This window comes from Ovis aries, chromosome 18 (genome assembly GCF_016772045.2).
Source record: "Ovis aries strain OAR_USU_Benz2616 breed Rambouillet chromosome 18, ARS-UI_Ramb_v3.0, whole genome shotgun sequence".
Classification (NCBI taxonomy): domain Eukaryota; kingdom Metazoa; phylum Chordata; class Mammalia; order Artiodactyla; family Bovidae; genus Ovis; species Ovis aries.
In genome coordinates, this window is record NC_056071.1 from 26,458,969 (window position 1) to 26,483,096 (window position 24,128).

Here is a 24,128-nt window from a genome sequence, read left to right on the forward strand (position 1 = left end):
ACAATGGCTGAAGAAAAGGCATCTGAGAAGACATTTCATCTGGTGAAATATCAGATTACAAGGAAGGGGAAGAATAGGAGACAAAGCTGTGTGTGGACCTCACAGTCAGCAAACTCGGCAGGAACAGAGGGTGACACACCAGCGGAAGTTCAGCCTGGTCCACTGAGAGACGGGGATGCGGGAAGAGGCAGGAAAGGAGGGCGTGGCAGCCTGTTGACAGCATCCCCATAGGGACCCGCCCAAGCTGCGGATGGACAGGCAGGGGGCCTCCAGCCAGTAACTGTGGTCGGTTTCCTACCAGGGCCTAGCACAGGACAGAAGCTTAAAGCAAGACGCATCCCACCAAGTTGTATCTGACAGCACACAGGAATACAAAAAAGAGGAAAATCTCTCATTCTGTCTTTGCTTCAAGTCACTCATGGCAGGAGAGCCAAGATTTGAGAGAAATGTCACAAAAATTGATGCTGAGGGAAATTTTTATAACTAGGTATCTGATGACACAAAGGACAGATAAGCACTCGTTTCCTTAAAAGAAAGAAAGTCCTGACTCCTTCCATATTATCTTTGACCGTGTCTATCTACACTACTGGCGAATGCTACACGTAATGAATGTCTCTGTGCTACGTGGGCAACTGCATAAGTGCTAACTTAAGACACAAAATTAAAAGCAAAACAATTCAAGGTGAAGCAACCCAACCCGTGTTTTCTTAAACATCTGTGATTAAAGCAGGCATGTGGTGATTCAGAGTTCTCTGCAGGTTACCCTGGGGCGGTGGCCAGTGGTGACAGGGGAGCAGGCCAGCTGTGATTTCCCAGCCCCCTCCACACCCCCTACATTCCTCCTCGCAGCACCCTGACTGATGCCAAATGGAGACACCCCTACACCAAGCCCCAAAACCGGAGAGACAAGGATGCTGACTGGCCGCTTTCATTGCTCCTTAAAACAGATCTAAAATTCATGAGTAATAAATTTTTTTTTCAAACTTTAAACTTTCTATATCGGGTATAGCTGATTAACAAACAATGCTGTGATAGTTTCAGGTAAGGGACTCAGCCATACACATATATGTATCCATTCTCCTCCAAACTCCCCTCCCACCTAGGCTGCCACATAACACTGAGTAGAGTTCCCTGTGCTATCCAGGAGGTCCTTGTTGGTTATCCATTTTAAATATAACACTGTGTACAGTTCAGTCCAGTCACTCAGTCCTGTCTGACTCTTTGCGACCCCATGAATTGCAGCACGCCAGGCCTCCCTGTCCATCACCAACTCCTGGAGTTCACTCAGACTCACCTCCATTGAGTCAGTGATGCCATCCAGCCATCTCATCCTCGGTCGTCCCCTTCTCCTCCTGCCCCCAATCCCTCCCAGCATCAGAGTCTTTTCCAATGAGTCAACTCTTTGCATGAGGTGGCCAAAGTACTGGAGTTTCAGCTTTAGCATGATTCCTTCCAAAGAAATCCCAGGGTTGATCTCCTTCAGAACGGATTGGCTGGATCTCCTTGCAGTCCAAGGGACTCTCGAGAGTCTTCTCCAACATCACAGTTCAAACGCATCAATTCTTTGGTGCTGTGTACATGTCCATCCCAAACTCCCTAACTATCCCTTCCCCTTGGCAACCATAAGTTCATTCTCTAAGTCTGTGAGTCTCTTTCTGTTTTGAAAGTTCATTTATATCATTTCTTTTTGATTCCATATATAAGGGATGTCATAAGACATTTGTCCTTCTCTGTCTGACTTACCTCAATGAGTAATAAAATTTTTAAAAGAATGTTTATCTTCTAAGTGTACACATGACTGAAGCTTATGGCTGAAGTGTTTGCAATTTCTAACATGGTTTTCAGCTTCAAATACAAACATTAGAGGCAAAAGCTAATCAGCTTCATTACGGGGAGGGTGTGAAGAGCTGATGTGATTTCAGGAAGTAAATAAAGCTTGCAAAGACTGTCATTTGACTGAATTTACAAAATGTTCGATAATTCTAATTTCTGAAATAGCTGTGACCTTCCTATAAATCAGTCAGCTAAGGGTGGAGGCCTCAGAGGTGGTTCAAATCCACACGCAAGAGGCAAACTCTCAGAAGTACCTGGAAAGTGATCATCAGAAATGAAGTCAAACAAAGCACCACATCCTCCCTGCTTCCAAGCACGCTTCTTCTGTTTATTACATTAATACCCCACAAAACACCTGTATGTCTCCTAACACTCAGCATTTAACTCTGTTAGCTGAAATCATGCCATAAACCATTTCTTCTCTCTCTCTTCAGAGGGTCCTTATTCTCAAATTTCTCCTCAAATTCCACTCTTCATATTTATCTTCTCAACCTCCTCTGCTCCAGTCATCAAAAGTACTCGACTCTGTGAGCCCCGTCACTTTGGCATTACTGTCAGGAATTTTCTTAAAATTCTGGCATCTTGCCTGAGGTGCAGGTGGCTTTACAAGAGCCATCCAGAGCAGTGCTAACATGACCAGGAGAGAACAGTTAGGAATGGCCATCTCATGGCCCATGGTCACTCCAAACAACTTAACTAGCTCCCTTTACGGAGGAAAGACCCTGACCCCGACTCCATTCCAACTGTCCCTCCTAGAGCCACACCCGGTCTCAGTACCACTGCTCCCCTGTCAACTTCTTAAACTTTCACGCCCAGCACTCCAGCCAAAGCTCCTGAATCCTGCACTAGGCCTGCCGACACTCTCTTCTGACTCCATGTCCTTGCATTATCACTCTGGCCCCGGGGGCCATCATCTCCATCATCCTCTCATATAGAACTTCAATTCCCCCCACTCGATCTCCTCTGGACGGGCCAGCCTGCTGTGCCAGGCTGCAGAGCCTGTCTGGAGAGCCATCACACAGGCCCGCCATGCCCTGCAGTCATGGTCTCTGACCTCAGGGTCCCTCAACCATGCCCACAATCCCTGCCCACAGTCCCAGTCACTTCCCTCTCCTTCCGTCCCTCAGCAGCAACCCTGCATCATCACCTCTCCTCAGAAGCTCACCCACTGCTTCCTCCTGACTGGTGCTTTCCATGCCCTTCCAGCCCACCTTACTCTGTGCACACTACTCAGTTCTCCTCTCTGGGGCGGGGCTCCTTACACTGTGCTGTGAATCCCACCCACCCGACCCCCACCCCGACCCCACCCCCCCAATGCCGGCAGCAGTAGAGCCCTCTATCTCTGTCCCTGCTCCCCCTTCCTGCCTCAAGAACTCCAAAGGATCCCCCGGGCATAGAAAGATGCTCAACACTCTCCCATTTCTAGAAAATGGCATATGCTGAAAACGACAAACTTCTGCAGAGTAGGTTTAACACTCACCGAGTGCTAACACAGCGGTATGCTCAGCCTTCACCATATCGTTTTACCTGCGCTGTCAGTAGATGGCTCCCCTGCTCTTTCCTGTAGACGCTGACTATTCTCATCCCTGAGCCGCTGATCAAGCCTCCAGCCATCCTGTGGGATCAAAGGGACCACCCACTGGCTCCCCAAATTGAGGCTTTCTTTCTCACATCAGTAGCTCTGATCACCCCACCCCCAACCTGGTTTCAGCTGGGACTTGGGCACCCGCTGGGACGGCAGGTGACCCTGGACGCCCACGACTACACTTACTTCCAACCAATCTCCTGACAAAGAACCAGCTTTTTCTGCTGAGGGTCCTGACTCCATCTTAACCCCAGGAATTACCACAGATCCCTTCACCTCAGCTTCACATCACTATACTTGGGAGCTGAATAAAAGCCTGGCCTTTAGGCAGCTCTACCTAGGTGGACAGTTAAGACTCTGCACACAGGACATGGGCTGTCCTGGTGCAGTTCAGCTGGTCTCCTCACCCCTGGCTCCCTTGTTCCTCTTATTTTCTACCATCTCCAACCCATCTCTCATCAAATCTATGGCAAACACCCATGCCACAACAGACAGCCATTTCATTCACTACATATTTTAAGTTCTGGTAAGTGTTACAACCGGGGCTTCCCTGGTGGCTCAGTGGTAAAGAACCCACCTGCCAAAGAAGAAGACTTGGGTTAGATCCTTGGGTCGGGAAGATCCCCTGAAGAAGGGAATGGTAACCCACTCTAGTATTCTTGCCTGGGAAATTTCATGGACAGAGAAGCCTGGTGGGCTATAGTCCACGGGGTCACAAAGAGTCAGACACGACTGAGCAACTAGATAACAACACAAGGTGGTATAACCAGATTCTGAAATCTACACGACTCATCAGTGGTGAGCAAATGACACTATTACAGACCCCATTATATTTCATCATCATATATTATATATAACAACGAATGCTCTATGGTTTATGCTTAGAGAAGAGCATCATTTTAAGAGCACAGAATATGTGAAACTGTTCAGCCAAAAACAAAGAAGAAAAGGTTATATCAGGTGGTCATAAACTGGAAAGTCAGACCCTGAACAAAGATTTAGGGAGTCTTAGGCTTACAAGGGGTTAACTGGTGGCTCAGCAAGTTAAGAATCACCTGCAATGCAGGAGATTCAGGAGACTCGGGTTCAATCCCTGGGTTGGGAAGATCCCCTGGAGAAGGAAATGGCAACCCATTCCAGTATTCTTGCCTGGAAAATTCCATGGAGAGAGGAGCCTGGCGGGCTATAGTCCAACGGGGTCACAAAAGAGTTGGACATGAATGAGTACATACACACACATACACACAAACACAAGCTTACAAATATACTGGTTTCCACTGGATAAATTCTCCATTGTCTCATCTTTTACCATCCAAACAAAGGAACTGATATGTTTTTTTAAAAAAAAAATGATCCAAAATAAATCTGAGAAAACACAGAGAAAGTTAGCTGTAACTTTATATATTGTATCTTATGAAATTAAAATGAAGAAAACCCCAGCATGCTAAAACCCACAGGCACTCTTGTACTTCATGACAGCACCACAAAGCAGAATTTAATTACTTCAAAAAGCAGGTATCTAGGACTTCCCTGGTGGTCCAGCGGTTAAGAATCTGCCTGCCAATGCAGGGAAGATGGGTTCAATCCCGGTTTGGTAGGATCCCACTGACCCCAGGGCACTAAGACCTTGCACCACAACCACTGAAGCCCACGTGCCCTACAGCCCATGCTCCATCACAGGAAAAGCCACTGCAGTGAAGAGCCTGGAACTGCAACTAGAGAGCAGTCCTCACTCGCCACAACTAGAGAAAAGTCCATGCAGCAACAAAGACCTAGTGCAGCCAAAAGAAATTTTTAATTAAAAAAGCAGTTATCAGATACCATCTGCATGTGATGTGCAAAGGAAACAATCAGTATACAACCTAAAACAGACAATGCTTGCCTGACGCAGTCCAAGACACAAGACGACAGACAGAGAGACACGCTGAACACACCATCATCTGGAGAGTAAGTCAGGAAACAGGGCAGCGCGACTCTGTCCTCTCCTACAGGACGGTCTGGGGAATGCTACTTCTTCAGCAAGGCTGTCCTTGTGCCCTGCTCAAAACGCACCTAAACATGGGTGCATGTTTGAAAAGTACAAGGAAGAGCACGTCTCTTCACTAGGAAGAAATCTAATTATCAGATGCTAAATCCAAGTGTTACGCAAAAACAAAATTTAGATGAAATAAAATATGGCTGGCTCAAAGCATCAGCAGGTCTTGCCAATCTCACTGTACCTCCCTAACAATTTTAAGGAGGAAAACATAAACATTTGAACCATTTAAAATTACACAGGCCACTAAACATTCTGCTGTGAACACAGAATACACGGTGTGCTTATTTTACAGGACATGTACAAAGAACCACATTTATGTGGAAGCCAAGGCTAAGATTTTTAAAATATGAACAGCAGCAATAAGAACATGCTAAATTATATAATTTCTAAAATGTTGAAAATGAATTCTCATGTCAAAATAGTAGGAAGATGCCAGTGATTGTGAGTTATTGAAATAAGATGCAGTAATTCAAAGTATACAGTAGGAGCAAAAGGGAAAAAGTAAAATATTTTAAAATCCTAGTTCATGATTTTCATTCTCTAATTATAATATATCTTTCAAAATTTAATACACAATAGAGAATGGAAAAACAAAATTAATAAATGCTTACAAAGATGGTTCCTATAATAAATGCTTACAAAAATGGAAATGTCTATCAAAATATTTTTGATTTTTAAAACAACTGAAAGCTAAAATCATGTTTGGAGTACAGGTATATAGCTAGTTTCAAAGAATTTCAACTAAGTTGGTTTTTAAAAACCAATCAAGAAAATAGTTGACTCTTCTTCCAGACAGCAGAGTCCCTAAAACACTTTCATTTTTTATCCCAAAGAAGAAAACAGAGCCACTGCTGTCATCCTGCTGCAGCTATCCTCAATTATCAGAGTCCCCGGCATGTAAGTCACCTTTAGACAAGCACAGGGTGGCCCCGTACTCTTCTCTGCCCTCAGCACCTTCTAAATACCAACAGCTTCCAGAGAGTCAAATAACCAAACACCTTCCAGGTGGAAAGGCATTCCACTTTCATTTCCATCTTAAAGTCCACCAGTTACAAATTTAAGCAGAGGTGCAACAGGCAGGAAGTAGGAAGAAGGAAGCTTTCAGGCAGCAAGGCCCCAGTGGCCAGTCCTCCTGGGTGGCAGGTTACTTGCTGGGAAGCCCTGCCCCCAAGTGGCCACCAGCTATCCTGCCCAGGCAGCAGGGAGAAGGCCACGCGTTCTGTAGAGAGATACAGGAACAGTCTCCTACCAGATTCTCTCTCTGCCCAGGCTCAGGCCCAGTGTCCTGGACAAGGTGACCACATGCAGGTAGCTGCCCCAAAGGGAAGCAGCTGCCAGGCCCACAACTGCCTTGCGGAGAGGCCCTCGGGGGCTTCAGCCAATGCTGACTTTCAAGATCTTAGCCCCAGTTCTGCTCACACCTGTGTTTCACTGCCAGTGCAATACAGAAAAGGTTGTGTGTGATATCTACGATCTTTTCATTAACAGTAAAGTTGTATGTAAAGGTCATGGGTGGCTTCCTCTGATTCTGGGGCCTACAGGACGTCCCAGTGTCCTGGCCCTGCTGTGTTCCTCCTCTGCCCTGGACCACGTCTGTGGGCTGGGACCCGCCCTTCCAACTGCCTGGGCCTCTCCTCTCATGCTTCAGCCTCCTCCCGAGCCAGAGCCCTCGGCCATCAACCTCTGCCCACCAGCCCCACATCCCATCTGTCCTGTGCCTCTGTCCACCTTGGGGGCAGCCTCTCAACACCTCTGAAGGTGAGAGCCAGTTCCAAGCCAATGGGGGACTCTCAGAGCAGGGGTGGTTTCCAGAAAAAACAAGCAACATAGAGATCAGGGAGGACTGGGTCTTGTGCCCGCACCAGACAGGCTCTGAAGAGCAAGCCCTCCCATGATCTATGAAGTTACCACTGAAGAGAAGTGGCATTACCCTCCCACACCCGCCACCAGAAAGGACACAGTGAAGAAGCACCGAGGACACCAAAGGCCTGCTCTCCGCCTGCGGTCCTCTTAGGGCCGCCCCAGCTCAGGCCAAGAGTGGGCACCTCCTATACCAGGCCCATAGTCAACAGCCCTCACTACTGACTACCGAGTGACCACAAATGTGGGCATCCCAACGAGAGCAAACTATACATTCTGAATCTTTCATATCCCCTCCTACCATTCAACAGCTTTGGTTGCATGCAACAAATTGGGGTAATTTCTTTTCCTTTTTATTCTATTACAAATATTTTCTATTTTTCCTTGTTATGGTTTCTTAGACACAGCTATCATTTAAAAGTGGACAACTCCCAAATATATGGGTTTTTTTTAAGTCTCTTTGATATTAATTTATCTTGAAATGAGAAATTTTGGAATTTCAACTTAAAATGTTGCAGTCTACGAGGTCACAGTAAGCAGCACATCACTTAGCAACTGAAGAACAGCAGCAGCAACTCTGCAATCACTCCCTGTGCTTTTCCAGTCTTTTAACTTTACTGAAGTCTTCTGCACTCTGCTGGTGGCTCTGATGGTGAAGGGTCTGCCCACAATGCGGGAGACATGGGTTCGATCCCTGGGTCAGAAAGATCCTCTGAAGAAGGAAATGGCAACCCACTCCAGTATTCTTGCCTGAAAAACTCCACGGACAGAGGAGACTTGTGGGCTACAGTCCATGGGGTTGCAAAGAGTCAGACATGACTGAGTGACTAACACTCACAGCTTTACTGAGGCTTTCAATGGCTAAGTCAAAGATCTCTCTTGGTAGATGTCACACTGCACTTGAAAATATGTGGGGGTAAATAGCTTTTGATATGATTTCTAACCTAATTCCACAGTGATAAGAGAACAGATTCTGTATGATTTCAATACCTTTAGACCATGACATTTTGGCGCTTAGATTTATGTCCAGTTTTTCCTGGTTTATAGTCTATGGGAACTTGAACAGAATTTATATCCTACTGTTGCATGAAAATCATATAAACCCTAATTACACAGAGAGGAAGTTCATAGTGCTTTTCAGGTCTCCTATAACCTTCTACTTTTCTGTCTACTCATTTTATTAATTTTTGAGAGTTTGATATTGAAACTTCAACTAAAAATTTTATCTACTTAAAAAAATAATTCTTACAGTAGAACTATATGTAACCGTGTTCTGTATTTTCTGAGTCGCCTCTAAATGGGTTATCATACTTTCATAATTTAAAAAATAAGAGAAAAATATGTCACATAATAACCAGGTAACCAATTTCTACAAATCCTTGAAATTACAGTGTGCACACAGACACAGGTATACTATATTGTTATTTTTTTTCAGAGATTATTCATTCTGTTCAGCAACAAATATGGAAATCAAATGACTCAGTTCCTTGAGTTAAAAGTAATAAAACAAAAATCATTTCTAAAAAACCTGAAACAGATCCATTTCAGGTCAATCAGTTCAGTCACTCAGTCATGTCCAACTCTTTGCGACTCCATGGACTGCAGCACACCAGGTTTCCCTGTCCATCACCAATTCCTAGAGCTTGCTCAAACTCATGTCCATCAAGCCGTCTCAATGCCATCAAGCCATCTCATCTTCTGTTGTCCCCTTCTCCTCCTGCCTTCAATCTTTCCCACCATCACGGTCTTTTCTAACGAGTCAGTTCTTCACTTCAGGTGGCCAAAGGACTGGAAATTCAGCTTCAGCATTAGTCCTTCCAATGAATATTCAGCGCTGATTTCCTTTAGGACAGATTGGTTGGATCTCCTTGCAGACCAAGAAACTCATGAGAGTCTTGGACTCTCTTGGACTCTTCTCAACACCACAGTTCAAAAGCATCAATTTTTTGGTGCTCAGCTTTCTTTATGGTTCAATGCTTCCCTGGTGGCTCAGACTGTAAAGCGTCTGCCTGCAATGCGGGAGACCCAGGTTTGATTCCTGGATTGGGAAGATCCCCTGAAGAAGGAAATGGCAAGCCACTCCAGCACTCTTGCCTGGAAAATCCCACGGACGGAGGAGCCTGATAGGCTACAGTCCATGGGGTCGCAAAGAGTTGGACACGACTGAGCAACTTCACTTTCACTTCACTTACATCCATACATGACTATTGGAAAAACCAGAGCTTTGACTAGACGAACCTTTATCAGGAAAGTAATGTCTCTGCTTTTTAATAGGCTGTCTAGGTTTGTCATAGCTTTTCTTCCATTTTAGGTAAAAAAGAATTATTTCCATAAGTTTACTCATTCAGCACACGTGAAAATAATCTTTTTATTTCTATAATTTTTCAGCCTCTTTTGCCCTGCCTGCCTGTCATCCCACTGTCCTTGACCAACATCACCAGCAACCCCCAAATGCTCCCCTCCCTACCCTACCCTCCACTGTAAGTACAGAACCTGGAGGCTGAGTTCCACTGCCCTGGGCCCTCTCATAGCCCTGGAGGAGGTGCTGTCAAGAAGATGGTACAACTGTCAGCATCCATGACATGGCTCTCTGTTCTGAGACTGTACAAAATAATTACACTATTTCTCTTCTCAAGATAAAAAGTAAAAAAGACAAACTCTGGTTCCCACTCCTTAAGTGACCCTCTCTGACCACAGACAGGTCCTTTCCCCTCCTCCACGTACCTGCAGGTCATTCACTCCTTACTGGAAACTGTCCTCCTCAGCTAACACCCATCCACAGATGTGCTCTCCTCACTCCCCTCCTGCGCCCCGCCCTTGACCTGGCCATGCTCTCTGGTTCACGCTTTAGCCCTCTTAGTTCCCAGAAGCATCCTCATAACAGAATCCTTATTCCCCAATGAAATGGAGCCTGTTCTCCTGCCCTCCCAAAGTAGAATAGATAAACATGGAGCTCCAGGCTGGCAGGGAGGGTGGGGCTCTGCAGAGCTCCAGGCTCAGAACAACCTGCGGTCCCTCACAAGGCCCTGGCAGCTCCCAGCTCATCCCCATTCCCTGCTCAGCTCCCTCAACCTGGGGACACCCCCCACCTTCCCCCTTACAAAGTCAGATGCCTCTTTCAGGTCCAGTTCCAGGTCAGTTCTTGGTGATTCTCTTCTGCACCAGGCAGGGATGAGCATGGCCTCTACTACTGTCTGAGGTGGCGTAATGTTGTTGACATTTCTGCATTTTCTATTAAATCAAGACCATTTAAAGGCAGACGAGATGGTGGTGGTGGTAATGGTGTGTGTGTGTGGTGTGTGTGTGTGTGTGAGAGAGAGAGAAAGAGAAAGGTGTGGGAGAGAGGGGTTCCAGATGAACCGAACACAAGGCTCAGGAGTGTTCTGCTGTGGGCTACTGTCTTGCTCTGCATGAACAGAAGTGAGGCCATGGGGCAGGCAGTGACTAGAGAGCTGGAGGAGAAAGCAGCCACTGGCCTCCAGTCCTGCCCACAAAAGGAACCAGAGCCCTTGAGGGAGATTGTCAGGCAAAATCCAGGAGCGGCTTTCCTAACAGAAATACAAACTAATGCAGAAAACTAAAGGCTTCTCCACGCTTCCCAGGTGGTGCTAGTGGTTAAGAACCCACCTGTCAACACACAAAACAGAAGAGACAAGATTTTAATCCCTAGGTCAAGAAGATCCCCTGGAGGAGGGCATGGCAACCCACAGTATTCTTGCCTGGAGAATCCCATGGACAGAGGAGCCTGGCGGGCTACAGTCCATGGGGATGCAGAGAGTTGGACATGAATGAAGTGACTTAGCATGCACATGGTCAACTCACCAGTTGGGAATTTCTCACTGGCCAATTTCTCTGAGTCTCTGGCTTCCACCTAGTTTGCTCAAATATATACACTGTGTTCTGCTTCCCTCCATCCAAAGGCTTCTCATTCAGTGCTTGGAAATCGTACTTTTTATATTTTTTCCTTAAGACCTAAATTTCTAAAAGGACCCTGTTTTCTCCTCGGTTCTGACAAATCAAATCCTGCCTAAAACTAGAGCCAACAAACTTTATAACTAGCAGTTGTTAGTGAAAAGAAACTCTGAAGAGATCAGAGATATCAGCAAAGGTCCAAGACGGAGACAAAATTCTGAGCTCCAACAGCAATCCAAAAAGCCTGCTGGATAAAGACAGGCTGACAATGTTACAAGAACAAGAGTGCTTGGAGCCGCTGTGTTTATTAACCACTTACAAAGTCCTTGTAAGATTGTCTGTAGGAGTCCCTTAGAAACATCTGGACATTCACAGTTTAATGGAGAAGTGACCATTACAGACAACGCAGCTCCTACTAACTGGCTGTCAACTGGCAACTGCATTCAGACTGAAGCCATGAAGTCACATCGGCAACCAGATTCTTTCTTTTGGTTTTCAATATTCAATTGGCTGTACTGGGTCTTAGTCATAGCATGGGGATCTTTAGCTGGGGCATGTGGGATCTAGTTCCCTAATCAGAGACTGAACCGGGTCCCCTGCATTGGGGGCACAGAGTCTCAGCCACTGGACCACCAGGGAAGTTCCAACAGCCAGACCCTTCTGTTCCCCAAGCTGAATCCTGTGACTCTGGGAAACCGCTTTGGGTGGTGATTCTGGTGGATCTCTACACCCTCCAGCCATGTTCCTTTCACGGAGGGCTGGAACTGGCCACAGCACACAGGCATCCAGCAATGCAGCCACTCAGGGAGCCCGGACTGGTGAGGACAGACTGTTTCTGCTTGAGCATAGAACCTGAGGTTGGTCATGAGGAAGACCCCGGACGAGGATTCTTTCAAACCGCCAATAAGGAGATACGACATCCAGAAAGGATGCATGTTTGGATGGGAGATGTGGACTGGGCAGAACTGCCCTGACAGTGCTGACTCCCTGCCTTGGTTATGTGGGCTGCATCGTGATTAGGCAGGGAAAGGCCTAGTGTGAGGGAACTAAACCCGAAAGAGTTAGGGGTTGTGGGACATCTACAGCTTGCTCTCAAGTGTTCAGCAAAGGACTAGTGACAAGGCATGTACGCACACACACACACGTACCATCTCTATGCAGAGAGCAGGGCAGTGGAGCAAACACTATGAAATGTTATCAGTTGCGAAATTTGGGAGATTTGTTATGGCCATTCTCTGTACTGTCCTTATAATTTTTCTTCAAGTTTAAAAATATTTCAAAATGACATTCAAAAATTTTTCCTATTGTTTATTCTAGTATTTTTTAAATCCCTCCTTTCCTTACATATGACAAAGCCCAAGAGTCAAGACCCCCAGACACACCTGCAGGCAAACAGAGTGAGGTCTGTGAACTTGCTGCAGCCACAAGGAACCCCAAACACCTCTATGGCAGGGGAGGGGGAGAGCAGCAGGGTGGGAGGTGGCCAGGGTTAAGGGCTCCCAAAGCACCTGGGGAGGGACAAGGCAAGAATGGGTCACTGCATGGTTCTGGCAAAGTCCAGTCAGAATTTAGAAACCAGAGGGAAGCTGGACCAGTTGGTGGTTTATCTTCACAGCTCAGGGGAGTCTGAGGAGTGACCGTCAGACCTCTGGGTCTCTGGCCTTACCTGTATGGATGTTTGGGTCTGTATGGACAGGTGTTAAGAGCCGAAACACAGTCTGTGGTGGCCACCGCGGCGTGGTTGAGTACAGTTTATGTTTCGTAAGTTGTGGTTTCCATTTTCATTCACAGGGCCTCCTTCTGGCCCACCTGTCAGCCAGGCCATTGATCCACCGAATGAAATCTCTTCCTTCATTCAATAAATATTTGCCCTGAGCTCCACTAAGTCCTTAACATTATGCCAGGTATTATGAAGCTCTCTAATTTAATGACACATGATCCATCTTTGAAACCAGTGAGGCAATGAGTAGAGATAAACAATGATACAAGAGATCCTTGGGAGGTTGCACTTTGAAAACAGAGACTTGATGGAATGAGGGAGAACCTGGGGAGCACTTTGTTCTGGATAGAGAAGTTAGTCCCAACTACCACATCAGGCACAAAACCCTCTTGTATTTTAACCATGTGGTTATGTAACTTTTTCTAAAAACATATATGCTTTACTGTCTTAAACTGAACATAATTTGATGACGTGCTAAGCAAGTTTTAGTGGTGCAGATCTAAATCATGCAACATGAAACATTAATGGTCCCACTTCATACACAAATCTGAAATTATGTAAATTCTCTAAATTAAGGAGGAGTTTCAAAAATTGCATAACTTGACTGAAATGTAACCAGACCACTCTATCTGGAAAACAGAAATAAGCCACCTAATTTTGTGAGTGCTCTGGGACAATGGGTTCACAACTATACTGTTGTTGTTGCTCAGTCGTGTCTGACTCTTTGCGACCCCACGAACTGCAGCACGCCAGGCTTCCCTGTCCTTCACCAACTCCCAGAACTTGCTCAAACTCATGTCCATTGAGTCGGCGATGCCATCCAGCCATTTCATCCTCTGTCATCCCCTTCTCCTCCTGCCTTCAATCTTTCCCAGCATCAGGGTCTTTTCCAATGAGTCAGCTCTTTGCATCAGGTAGCCAAAGGACTGGAGCTTCAGCATCAGTCCTTCTAATAAATATTCAGGATTGAGTTCCTTCAGGATTGACTGGTTTCATCTCCTTGCAGTCCAAGGGACTCTCAAGAGCCTTCTCCAACACCACAGTCCAAAAGCATCAATTCCTCAGTAGTCAGCTTTCTTTATGGTCCAACTCTCACATCCATACATGACTACTGGAAAAACCATAGCTTTGATTAGATGGACCTGTGTTGGCAAAGTAATGTCTCTTCTTTTTAATATGCTGTCTAGGTTTGTCACAGCTTTTCTCCCAAGGAGCAAGTGTCTTTTATTTTCATGGCTGCAGTCACCATTTGCAAATGATTTTGGAGCCCAAGAAAATAAAGTCTGTCACTGTTTCCCTTGGTTCCCCATCTATTTGCCATGAAGTGATGAGACCAGATGCCATGATCTTAGTTTTTTGAATGTTGAGTTTTAGACCAGCTTTTTCACTCTCCTCTTTCACTTTCATCAAGAGTCTCCTTAGTTCCTCCTCACTTTTTGTCATAAGGGTGGTGTTACCGCACATCTGAGGTTATTGATATTTCTCCTGGCAATCTTGATTCCAGCTTGAGCTTCACCCATCCTCACATTTTGCATGATGTACTTTGCATATAAGTTAAATAAGCAGGGTGATAATATACAGCCTTGATGTACTCCTTTCTCAATTTAGAACCAGTTCCTTGTTCCACGTCTGGTTCTAACTATTGCTTCTTGATCTGCATGTAGGTTTCTCAGGAGGCAAGTAAAGCAGTTTGGTATTCGCATCTCTTTAAGAATTCTCCACAGTTTGTTGTGATCCACACAGTCAAAAGGTTTAGCGTAGTCAATGAAGCAGATGTATTTCTGGAACTCTCTTGCTTTTTCAATGATCCAGCGGATGTTGGCAATTTGATCTCTGGTTCCTCTGCCTTTTCTAAATCCATCTTGAACATCTGGAAGTTCTTGGTTCACGTACTGTTGAAGCTTAGCTTGGTAAATTTTGAGCATTACTTTGCTAGCATGTGAAATAAGTGCAACTGTGTGGTAGGTTGAACATTCTTTGGCATTGCCGTTCTTTGGGACTGGAATGAAAACTGACCTTTTCCAGTCCTGTGGCCACTGCTGAGTTTTCCAAATTTGCTGGCATTTTGAGTGCAGCACTTTCACAGCATCATCTTTTAGGATTTGAAATAGCTCAGCTGGAATTTCATCACCTCCACTACCTTTGTCCATAATGATGCTTCCTAAGCCCCAATTGACTTTGCACTCCAGGATGTCAGGCTCTAGGTGAGTGATCACACCATAGCGGTTATCTGGGTCATAAAGATCTTTTTTGTGCAGTTTTTCTGTGTATTCTTGCCACCTCTTCTTAGTATCTTCGTCTTTTGTTAGGTCCATACTGTCTGTCCTTTATTGTGCCCATCTTTGCATGAAATGTTCCCTTGGTATCTAATTTTCTTGACGACATCTCTAGTCTTTCTCATTCTATTGTTTTCCTCTATTTCTTTGCACTGATTTACTTAGGAAGGCTTTCTTATCTCCCTTGCTATTCTTTGGAATTCTGCATTCAGATGGGTGTATCTTTCCTGTTCTCCTTTGCCTTTCGTGTCTCTTCTTTTCTCAGCTACTTGTAAGGCCTCCTCAGACAGCCAGTTTGCCTTTTGCAATTTTCTTAGGGATAGTTTTGATCACCACCTCCTGCACAATGTCACGAACCGTATAGGTCTTGATTATGCTTCTCCTGGGCCATCACACTGATGCTGGGGCACACACACCTTTCACAGAACACCAGATCCATTGTAACTTAACCCCTTCAGATTTGGCTTTAATTAAGCATTAACTGTCTGGTCTGTACAGTGGTGAGCTCCAGACGTGCAAGGGTATGTAAGCGGACCTTGCCAGTTACTGACACAATACCCACTTCCTCCTTGTTCCTCACCAGCAGAACCTTACTTTATCCCCTGTAGCCCTGTGCTACCAACACTTTCCCCTTCTCATCCTTCCTCAGAACTGGGGAGGACAACATGACACAGTTCCTGCCAAAGAGATACAGGAGGACATCCCTAAGCGAACATGATCTCCTCTGAAATAACTGGACAAAGCTTCCGGGGACACAGCCTGCCCCTTTAGGCTGGCTCGTGCTTCTCAATGGAAACACAAGATTTGAGGGCAGTCCTGCAGCAGCCACGCAGAGGCCACAGGAGACAGGTCTGAGGACCCAGGCCTACAGACTGAGGGGGCCTGCACAGGTGGAGAGAGCTGAGTCTCATCACAGCAGAGGGCTTCTGGGCCCATGACTGCCTACCCTAGAAGCCTACTGAGAAAAATCCTTGGCAGCTGATTTTATTACTATTATAAATAACATTAATAAATGACTGTAATTCAATCACCCAACTCTTACATACATATAGCTGTTGTTTGTTTATTTATTTATTTATTTTTTGCACTTCTTTGGTCAAAGAGCCCAAGCTAAGCAAATCAATACATATCATTCGCCAAATCCTGGTCCAAAAAAAGGTCTGATGAGAGAAATGGGAAGGGGTAAAGGGAGCTCCAGGGGAGGGTTTCCATGCTTGTAGAAGAGACTCCCCTCCTTCCAGACCTCATCCATGTGGATGTGAGGCCTGTGCCACACTTATCATATGACAATCCTACTGATGAAGTCCACTGGATTCAGTGAGTCCTGAAGATCACCCCACTAGATTCTGCACCTCTAGGAATGTGACCTGATAAACATCCTGAAAGTTCAGGCCACTCTGAGTCACTGTTTAACATGCAATCAGCAACATTTTCACTGCCTCAAAATGTGAAGGGCATGGCAATTTTGAGAACAGAAGCTGCCATAATCGTCTCTTCCACCATCACCATCACCACCACCACCACCACCACGTGTACCACTACCATCACCTCCATCACAATTACTGCCACCACCATTATTACCACCATCACCTCCATCACCTCCACCACCATCACACCTCCATTCCACTGCCACAACTATCGCACCACCACCACCACAATCATCACCATCACCACCTCCATCACCACATCACCACCATCACCACCATCTCCACCACCACACCGTGACCATCACCACCATTACCATCACCTCTGCCGCCGCCACCACCACCTCCATTATCACCAGTACTACTCCACCACCTTAATCACCATGACCCTCACCACCACCTCCACCTCCAACACTTACCTCCTCTACCTCTATCGGCACCGCCACATCTACGTTGGTTATTCAAAACAAATGTTCCCCTTATTGCTTCAAGCTCAGGCATATTCCCCGTAACAGGAGCCAATATATGAAGTTGCTTCCTTTTCCTGTATGTCAAATGAGTGACATTATTTTCCATGTCCTTTTGCTCCTCAGCCTCACCACTTTAACATTTAGTGGTCTCTCAGCTTTCCTCTACTCAGCTACCATAGCTATTGAAGCAAAGAGTTAACCAACACAATCAACCAACAAACACTGAATGAGCACAGACCTGTCATGCTCAGCATCTGGGGAATACAAAAAGACATGCTCCCTGCCTTTGAGAAGCTGAAGCACATCATCAATGGGGAGTAGAGGCGAGGATGCAGTGAGGAGATGTGCAGGTGGCCTGGGGTCACCATTCCCAACTACTCAGAGATACCTAAAGAGAACAGGAAGAAGCAATGTCATTAGAGCGCAGGGTGAGAGGAGCGGAGAGGACCCGCGAGGCTCCCTGCTGCTTCTTCTAAACTCTCCTTGGATGAGGCAGGTGTGGGGGTCAGCAGGGAACAGGGAGCAGCAGACTCCTCCCACCAAACCAGGAAGCAGGGTTAGCTGGTGTTCAGTGTCCCCCCATCTTCTCCCTCCACAGACTCTGCACCTTAACTGCCAGCTTGTCACTCATCTGTCAGGCACCAGTAAAGCAAACCTGACATACGGTCAAGGTCAAAGGGACATTTAGTTTTAAATCAGGCCTCAGCATGCTACACATCTCACAGGAGAAGGTCGTGGGGAAGGGAAGAAGGAGACAATTTTGTCACTGAAATTCCCACAGGGGTACATAGATCCTCCAAGAGCCTACACAGATGCCCCTTTATCAGGAGAAAATGTTTCTTTTCAAATGTGAAAACTGCTGATCATTACAAGACCAGAGAACTACTATTCATGCAGCAGTGAAATGTGACTTACTGGCCCCAAAATGTAACACTCCAAGCAATATCTTCACATATTTTCCTGCTTCAGGACAAATACTCCCTGGAAGAGTTTGAAACATGTATCATTTTGCCTAAGGGTTCTCAGTGATGACTGAACCCTTCACTCAAGGCTAAGTGAACAGAGACATAAGTTTTTAATTAGTTCACTGTTTCCATTTATTGTGCAGAGTTTTTGTAGTACTTCCCTGTCGGAAGAAAGAGAAATGAACAATCAAGGTTTACACCCACAAAGCAGGAAATAAATTCCTTAAGTTCATGTTTAGAACAGCTTCCCAAATGGAAGGAGTCCCACCCAGCTGGCTCCTGTTTTAGGGGGGAGGAATAATTAAGAAAAGCCATCAAATTCCAAGCAGTCTGTTGAATTTTTAAAGTATTACTTAAGATTCTTTGACAATACACTTCAGGATCTGAGAGGGAGGAAGGGACAGAAGTGAAAAGGCAACTCGATGGCTCTAAAGTTGATGTCAAGGACACTACAGTGACATGGAAGAGCTAAGAACAGAAACACCATTAGCTAGATCTCAAGACTTCTCTTCTTCGTATCAATTATCAATACATCACTCCATCACCCCAAGGGAGAAAAGGAACTTGTCACGTCGTTTATATAGCATTTTGCATATGAAAGTGTTGCAGAATGGCTCAGGTTTTCTAGGTGTAACACACCTTCATAACAGATTCATCCCTTCCAGGCCTCGCCTGAGAAAACTGTACCAACATCCCTGGGAGCTGTCTGAGGACCTCGGCAGACTGGATGGATTCCAGTCCCCTCAGGAAATTGGGATGTCAATCAATGATGCCGCAGGGTTTACCAAATGAACTGGAAAGACCATCTCATTAAATCCCCACAGAGAAAGCGGAAACAATCACCTCTCCCCAGGGGTGAAACGGCATTGCTCTGACGCCAGAACCAAAGCCAATGGTCTCAGTTGGAACTTGAGGCCTCTCAGCCAGAAATCAGGACCCTGACACCAGGGCAAGCGGACCTGCTGCTCCACTTGCCAAGTTCTCCCAAAATCACTAAAGATTGCGTTTTTTCTCAGGCAAAGTTAAAAGCAAAGTATAAAAATACTGCATGCTCCTCTGCTGGTCACACAAATTTGATATATATCCACATGAACGAAGTTTTAGTTCATGACCATGAACTCAGACCATGAACTAAGTTTTAGTCTTTCGATTTTAAGGCTCTCTGTTTACTGTGGCAGACAAAGGAAGCCACAGAGTTAATAAGAATTTTTACAATTTAAAAATTAGCATACAGTATGACAAATTTTCCAGTCTACTTGAACTAGAAGAACATCTCTAAAGAGAGTCCTGCAATGGCTGGAGTGACGAGAGTGAGGGTGTATTCTCCTGTCCCATTGGAAGTCACTGTGGACCCTTCCCCAAGGAGCATCTGTCCATTAGACTTTGCGGCAAAGGTTTTAAAATCTGGTTCTCCACAATTATATGATAGAGCCAACTGCATTAGAGAATCAAATCTAAATACCTTTTGCCTCTCATGAAATCCTTTTCCAAACTGTTTTTTAAAAGTGTAACACTCCTTTAAAAACAAAAAAGATAAAATTTTAAAGTGGGGGTATAAAGTCCTTTTTCAGCCCCAAGCCAAAAATACTCCATGTCCTTATATCTTCTGGATACTACAGTATTATCTGACTGCAGCTTGTGGTAGACAGTGGGAATACCCAAGCTGGGAGAGTGTTCTATTATTTTATTGTTCAGAAAATCATCAGTTCATTATTTTGCTAAAAATGTTACATGTTCACTGTAAAAATTTCTGACAATCTAAAAACGTTTAACAACAAAATACAAAATTGCTGCCCCAACTGTAACTGCAAAAACCTGAGACAGAAAATCAAATTGCAAAAAATGCAAACTGATTGTGGTAATTACATTTCATTAATACATTCCCATCACTGACAAGTAGATGAATTGTCAGAACGTGGCCTTTTAATGCACTCTTCAGAAAGCAGAACACCAAAGTCAGAGCCAGGACAGTGTGTGGGGCCAAGTACATCCCATACCAGTACCCACGGCTCCTCCCCAGAATCCACTTTCCTGAACTCAGCTGTAGCTCTCCTTGAACCTCAATGTCAGAATCTTTCCCCAGAGAGATGCTAAAACGTTTCACTTTTGAGATGTCAAACAAGAAAGAGCATCACAAAGAAATAAACTAAGTCTGCACCTGGCCAGTGCTATTTTTCCCATGCTTGGACTGTAAACTAACTTCAGCCAAATCAGCTCATTCAGACACAGAATGAGACAGGAAATCTATCATCAATAATTTATAAACATGATCATGACAATAAAAAGATAATTCTATTCACCAACTTTTCCTCACAGATGAAATAATCTATTATCTGAGAAACTGAAGTTAACCTTATATGAAGTTAAGCTTTTCTCCTGTCACATTCCAGAAAAATTTAACATCTTCCCCAACCACAAAAAATTGTTTAAGCAAGTAAGCATACTTTATGACATGCCAAATTAATCAGTTAGCTGATTATGTTTCAGTAATAGTAATAATGATAACATTTAACACCATATAAAATAATGTGATGGAATTTCAACTCTCATTTGTATATTATTCTCAAATTTGAATTAACAAATAATTAAAATTTGTTTCTCAGTTCACTTTACTTTAGACAGACTTCTATTTTCCTCTGTCACTCTGGCAAGTCTATTCAGCAAGAATTTACCATCTTTTTACCTTTTTCAGTTATTGTTCGAACATCTTCTGACAGGTCACATTTCACCTTCTTAGGTCTGACATGGTCAAGTGTACTTTTAAGTAAAATAGTTGGGTAAAATTATTCTAATGAAGATGTTGGAAAATGAAGAAAAAAACCCCAAAACATCCACTATTACTAAAACTTTTGTTTTCATCAATTATAGTTAAAAGATGTTGCAATTGTATCCTCAAAAAAGACAGGCTTTACTTCTATACTTTCTAACTGCCTTTGGAAACAGTAATGGTCAGTGGTATTTTCATAATTCTGAATTTCTCAGAGCTCAAAAAGGGGAGAAATTAACATAACTAGTCTAAGCATCCCAAACATCCATTAATTTGCCAATGAATCCTACAGCACATACATATGAAAAAAATCTCACAGCTGGTTTTCTCACAGAGAAAACCCTAGTGTTTCCTTTACGGCATTAAGCAGCTCTTCTAGACCAGGACAACACAATTAACAGGAAGGGACAATGGGGCCTGAACGTGGTGGTGCTCTCTAAAGACATCACGAATTTACCATATGCCTTGTGAAAACCTGTTACCTTGCCTGGTGGAAAAAGACCACTAATGTTAACCACCAAGTACGAAAAGAAAACACCACCATTAACTGAACCAGGATCTGTCCTAACATAATAATATGAGGGTACCTCTATTTTCCAGAACTACCAGGAAGTTGGGTGTTTGGGGTTCATCAAATACTTAGGTCTGTACCTACATTAACATGTGGATTTGTGATTTTCCAAGAAATTCACTTCATCCACTGACCTTAATTCAGTTTTTATTGCAGAGTTCAGGAAACACATCTTTATCTTGGTCTCTGAACCAGAATCATCATTATGAACCACTTATCATAAATGTATCTATGGGTACTGGTTAAGGAAGTTACACCAGTTGGTAACCTGCTGGGTAAACCAGTTTTTACTGAAAAATGCTTAACACAAAATAAGCCTTGTTGCTTTTTAATGAAATTTTGTAAAATTTAATTTTTTCATATGCTTTGAAAAGGAAGAAAAGTCTTAAACCATCCACTCACAGTGAGTTCACAGAAATCGATGCTATCGAGGCTCTTGCTCCTGTGCAGTCTCCCTTTAATTCGTCTTAAAGAAGGCTTTCCTTGGCTGACACTAGAAGTAGCACCACTGGGGTTTTCAGAGGACGGCGTTACCCTGCAAGAAGAGGAAAGCACTTGAGACGACAGGCTCGCAGAGGAGCACATTTCTCAGTACGAGGTAGACATTTACTCGAGAACAGCTGTGGAAAAGCCATCCTTTCCCAGCTAGAGAGCTAAGAACCACAGTGGAGCTGCCTTCTATCAGGCACCTTTCTAGATATTTCTCAGCAGCTTGTGAGTTTAGAGATCTCTAGTGACAGTTCAAATATTACAATATAGGATCCACTGAGGGTCAGTTCTGTGACCATCAGAGAAGCAGTTAAGACTGGACTGAAGTTTCCTAGGTGACCGAGAAGCGCTGTTCCCTGGGGTCATTATTCATCAAGTGCTCAGCTGGGCGCCTGGCACACCAGTGCACCAGCCATCATGTGCACCAACACAGACACTGTTCAGGAGGCTTTGTTAAGCATGAAAATCGCCTTTAAAAATCTAACCATGACAGCTGACACTTAATTCAGTATTACTATGAACTAAGAAAATACAGATAAGAAACGGCACATGAACCAAACCATCTACAGAACACACACTGGGCTATGTGTTCACACATACAAACACACACTCCAGACTGCCATGTGTTCTCCCATGTCTGTGCCACTGCTGGTGGCAGTCCTAAACAAGATGCCTTGGGAATCTGGGAGGAAACTGCTCAGTGGATTATGGTCTTAGTGATAATAAAGATTATAAAGTAATGAGACTGATTTGTAAGTGTAGTCTGGGAAGAACAGCATTCTTATTTTATGCTCAGAGCTTCTATTTGTAATACATTTCATGTTCATGAATTTATCACCATATTTAACTTTTGATATTTAAAATGTTGTTTTCTGGGACTTCTCTGGGGGCCCAGCCTTTATGACTCCGTGCTTCCACTGGAAAGGCCGAGTTCAATACCTGGTTGTGGAACTAAGATTCCATATGCCTCTCGGCCCAAAAATCAAAACACGAAACATAAGCAATATTGTAACAAATTCAATAAAGACTACAAATGGTCCACATTGAAAAAAAAAACCTTAAAAAAATAAAATGTTTTCTGAAAAGGATAAGCTATGTCTGATACTGCTTGAAAAGGACACAAGGATGACTACTAGCAAAACAAATTGAACTTAATAAAAATAAAATAGGAGTAAATAGCATAAAAGAGACTTGTTTAGGTACACCTACAGTGGGCTGGAGGAAGCACAAGCTGGAATCAAGATTGTTGGGAGAAGTATCAATAACCTCAGATATGCAGATGACACCACCCTTACGGCAGAAAGTGAAGAAGAACTAAAGAGCCTCTTGATGAAAGTGAAAGAGGAGGGTGAAAAAGTTGGCTTAAAGCTTAACATTCAGAAAGTGAAGATCATGGCATCTGGTCCCATCACTTGATGGCAAATAGATGGGGAAACAGTGGAAACAATGGCTGACTTTATTTTTCTGGGCTCCAGAATCACTCAAGATGGTGACTGCAGCCATGAAATTAAAAGACGCTTACTCTTTGGAAGGAAAGTTATGACTAACCTAGACAGCATATTAAAAAGCAGAGACATTACTTTGTCAACAAAGGTCAAGGCTTTGGTTTTTCCAGTGGTCATGTATGGATGTGAGAGTTGGAATATAAAGAAAGCTGAGCGCCGAAGAATTGATGCTTTTGAACTGTGGTGTTGGAGAAGACTCTTGAGAGTCCCTTGGACTGCAAGGAGATCCAATCAGTCCATCCTGAAGGAGATCAGTCCTGGGTGTTCATCGGAAGGACTGATGTTGAAGCTGAAACTCCAATACTTTGGCCACCTGATGCAAAGAGCTGACTCATTTGAAAAGACCCTGATGGTGGGAAAGATTGAAGGCAGGAAGAGAAGGGGACGACAGAGGATGAGATGGTTGCATGGCATCACCGACACAATGGACCTGGGTTTGGGTGGACTCCGGGAGATGGTGATGGACAGGGAGGCCTGGCATGCTGCAGTTCATGGAGTCGCAAAGAGTGGGACATGACTGAGCGACTGAACTGAACAGTTTAAAAGTACTCCATCCACACAGTTAGAATATTTAAACAGTACAGAAAGACACAAAAATGACAAATAAAAGCCTGGTGCTTCCCTGGAGGTCCAGCAGTTAGGACTCCAAGTTTCTACTGCGGGGGTGCGAGTTCAATCCCTGGTTGGGGAACTAAGATCCAGTATCCGGCATG

The 24,128-nt window shown here is 44.4% G+C and overlaps 1 protein-coding gene across 8 annotated transcripts in view; it reads right to left on the reverse strand.

The window, feature by feature from the left end:
- Nucleotides 1–24,128, reverse strand: part of TJP1 (tight junction protein 1) — a 263,264-nt gene that overhangs the window by 229,378 nt on the left and 9,758 nt on the right. For all 8 annotated transcript variants that reach the window (XM_042235170.2, XM_060401399.1, XM_042235169.2 and 5 more), the window contains exon 2: nt 21,824–21,956. In XM_042235170.2, coding sequence (XP_042091104.1) covers nt 21,824–21,956 — 133 coding nt within the window. The remainder of the gene's footprint in view (nt 1–21,823; nt 21,957–24,128) is intronic.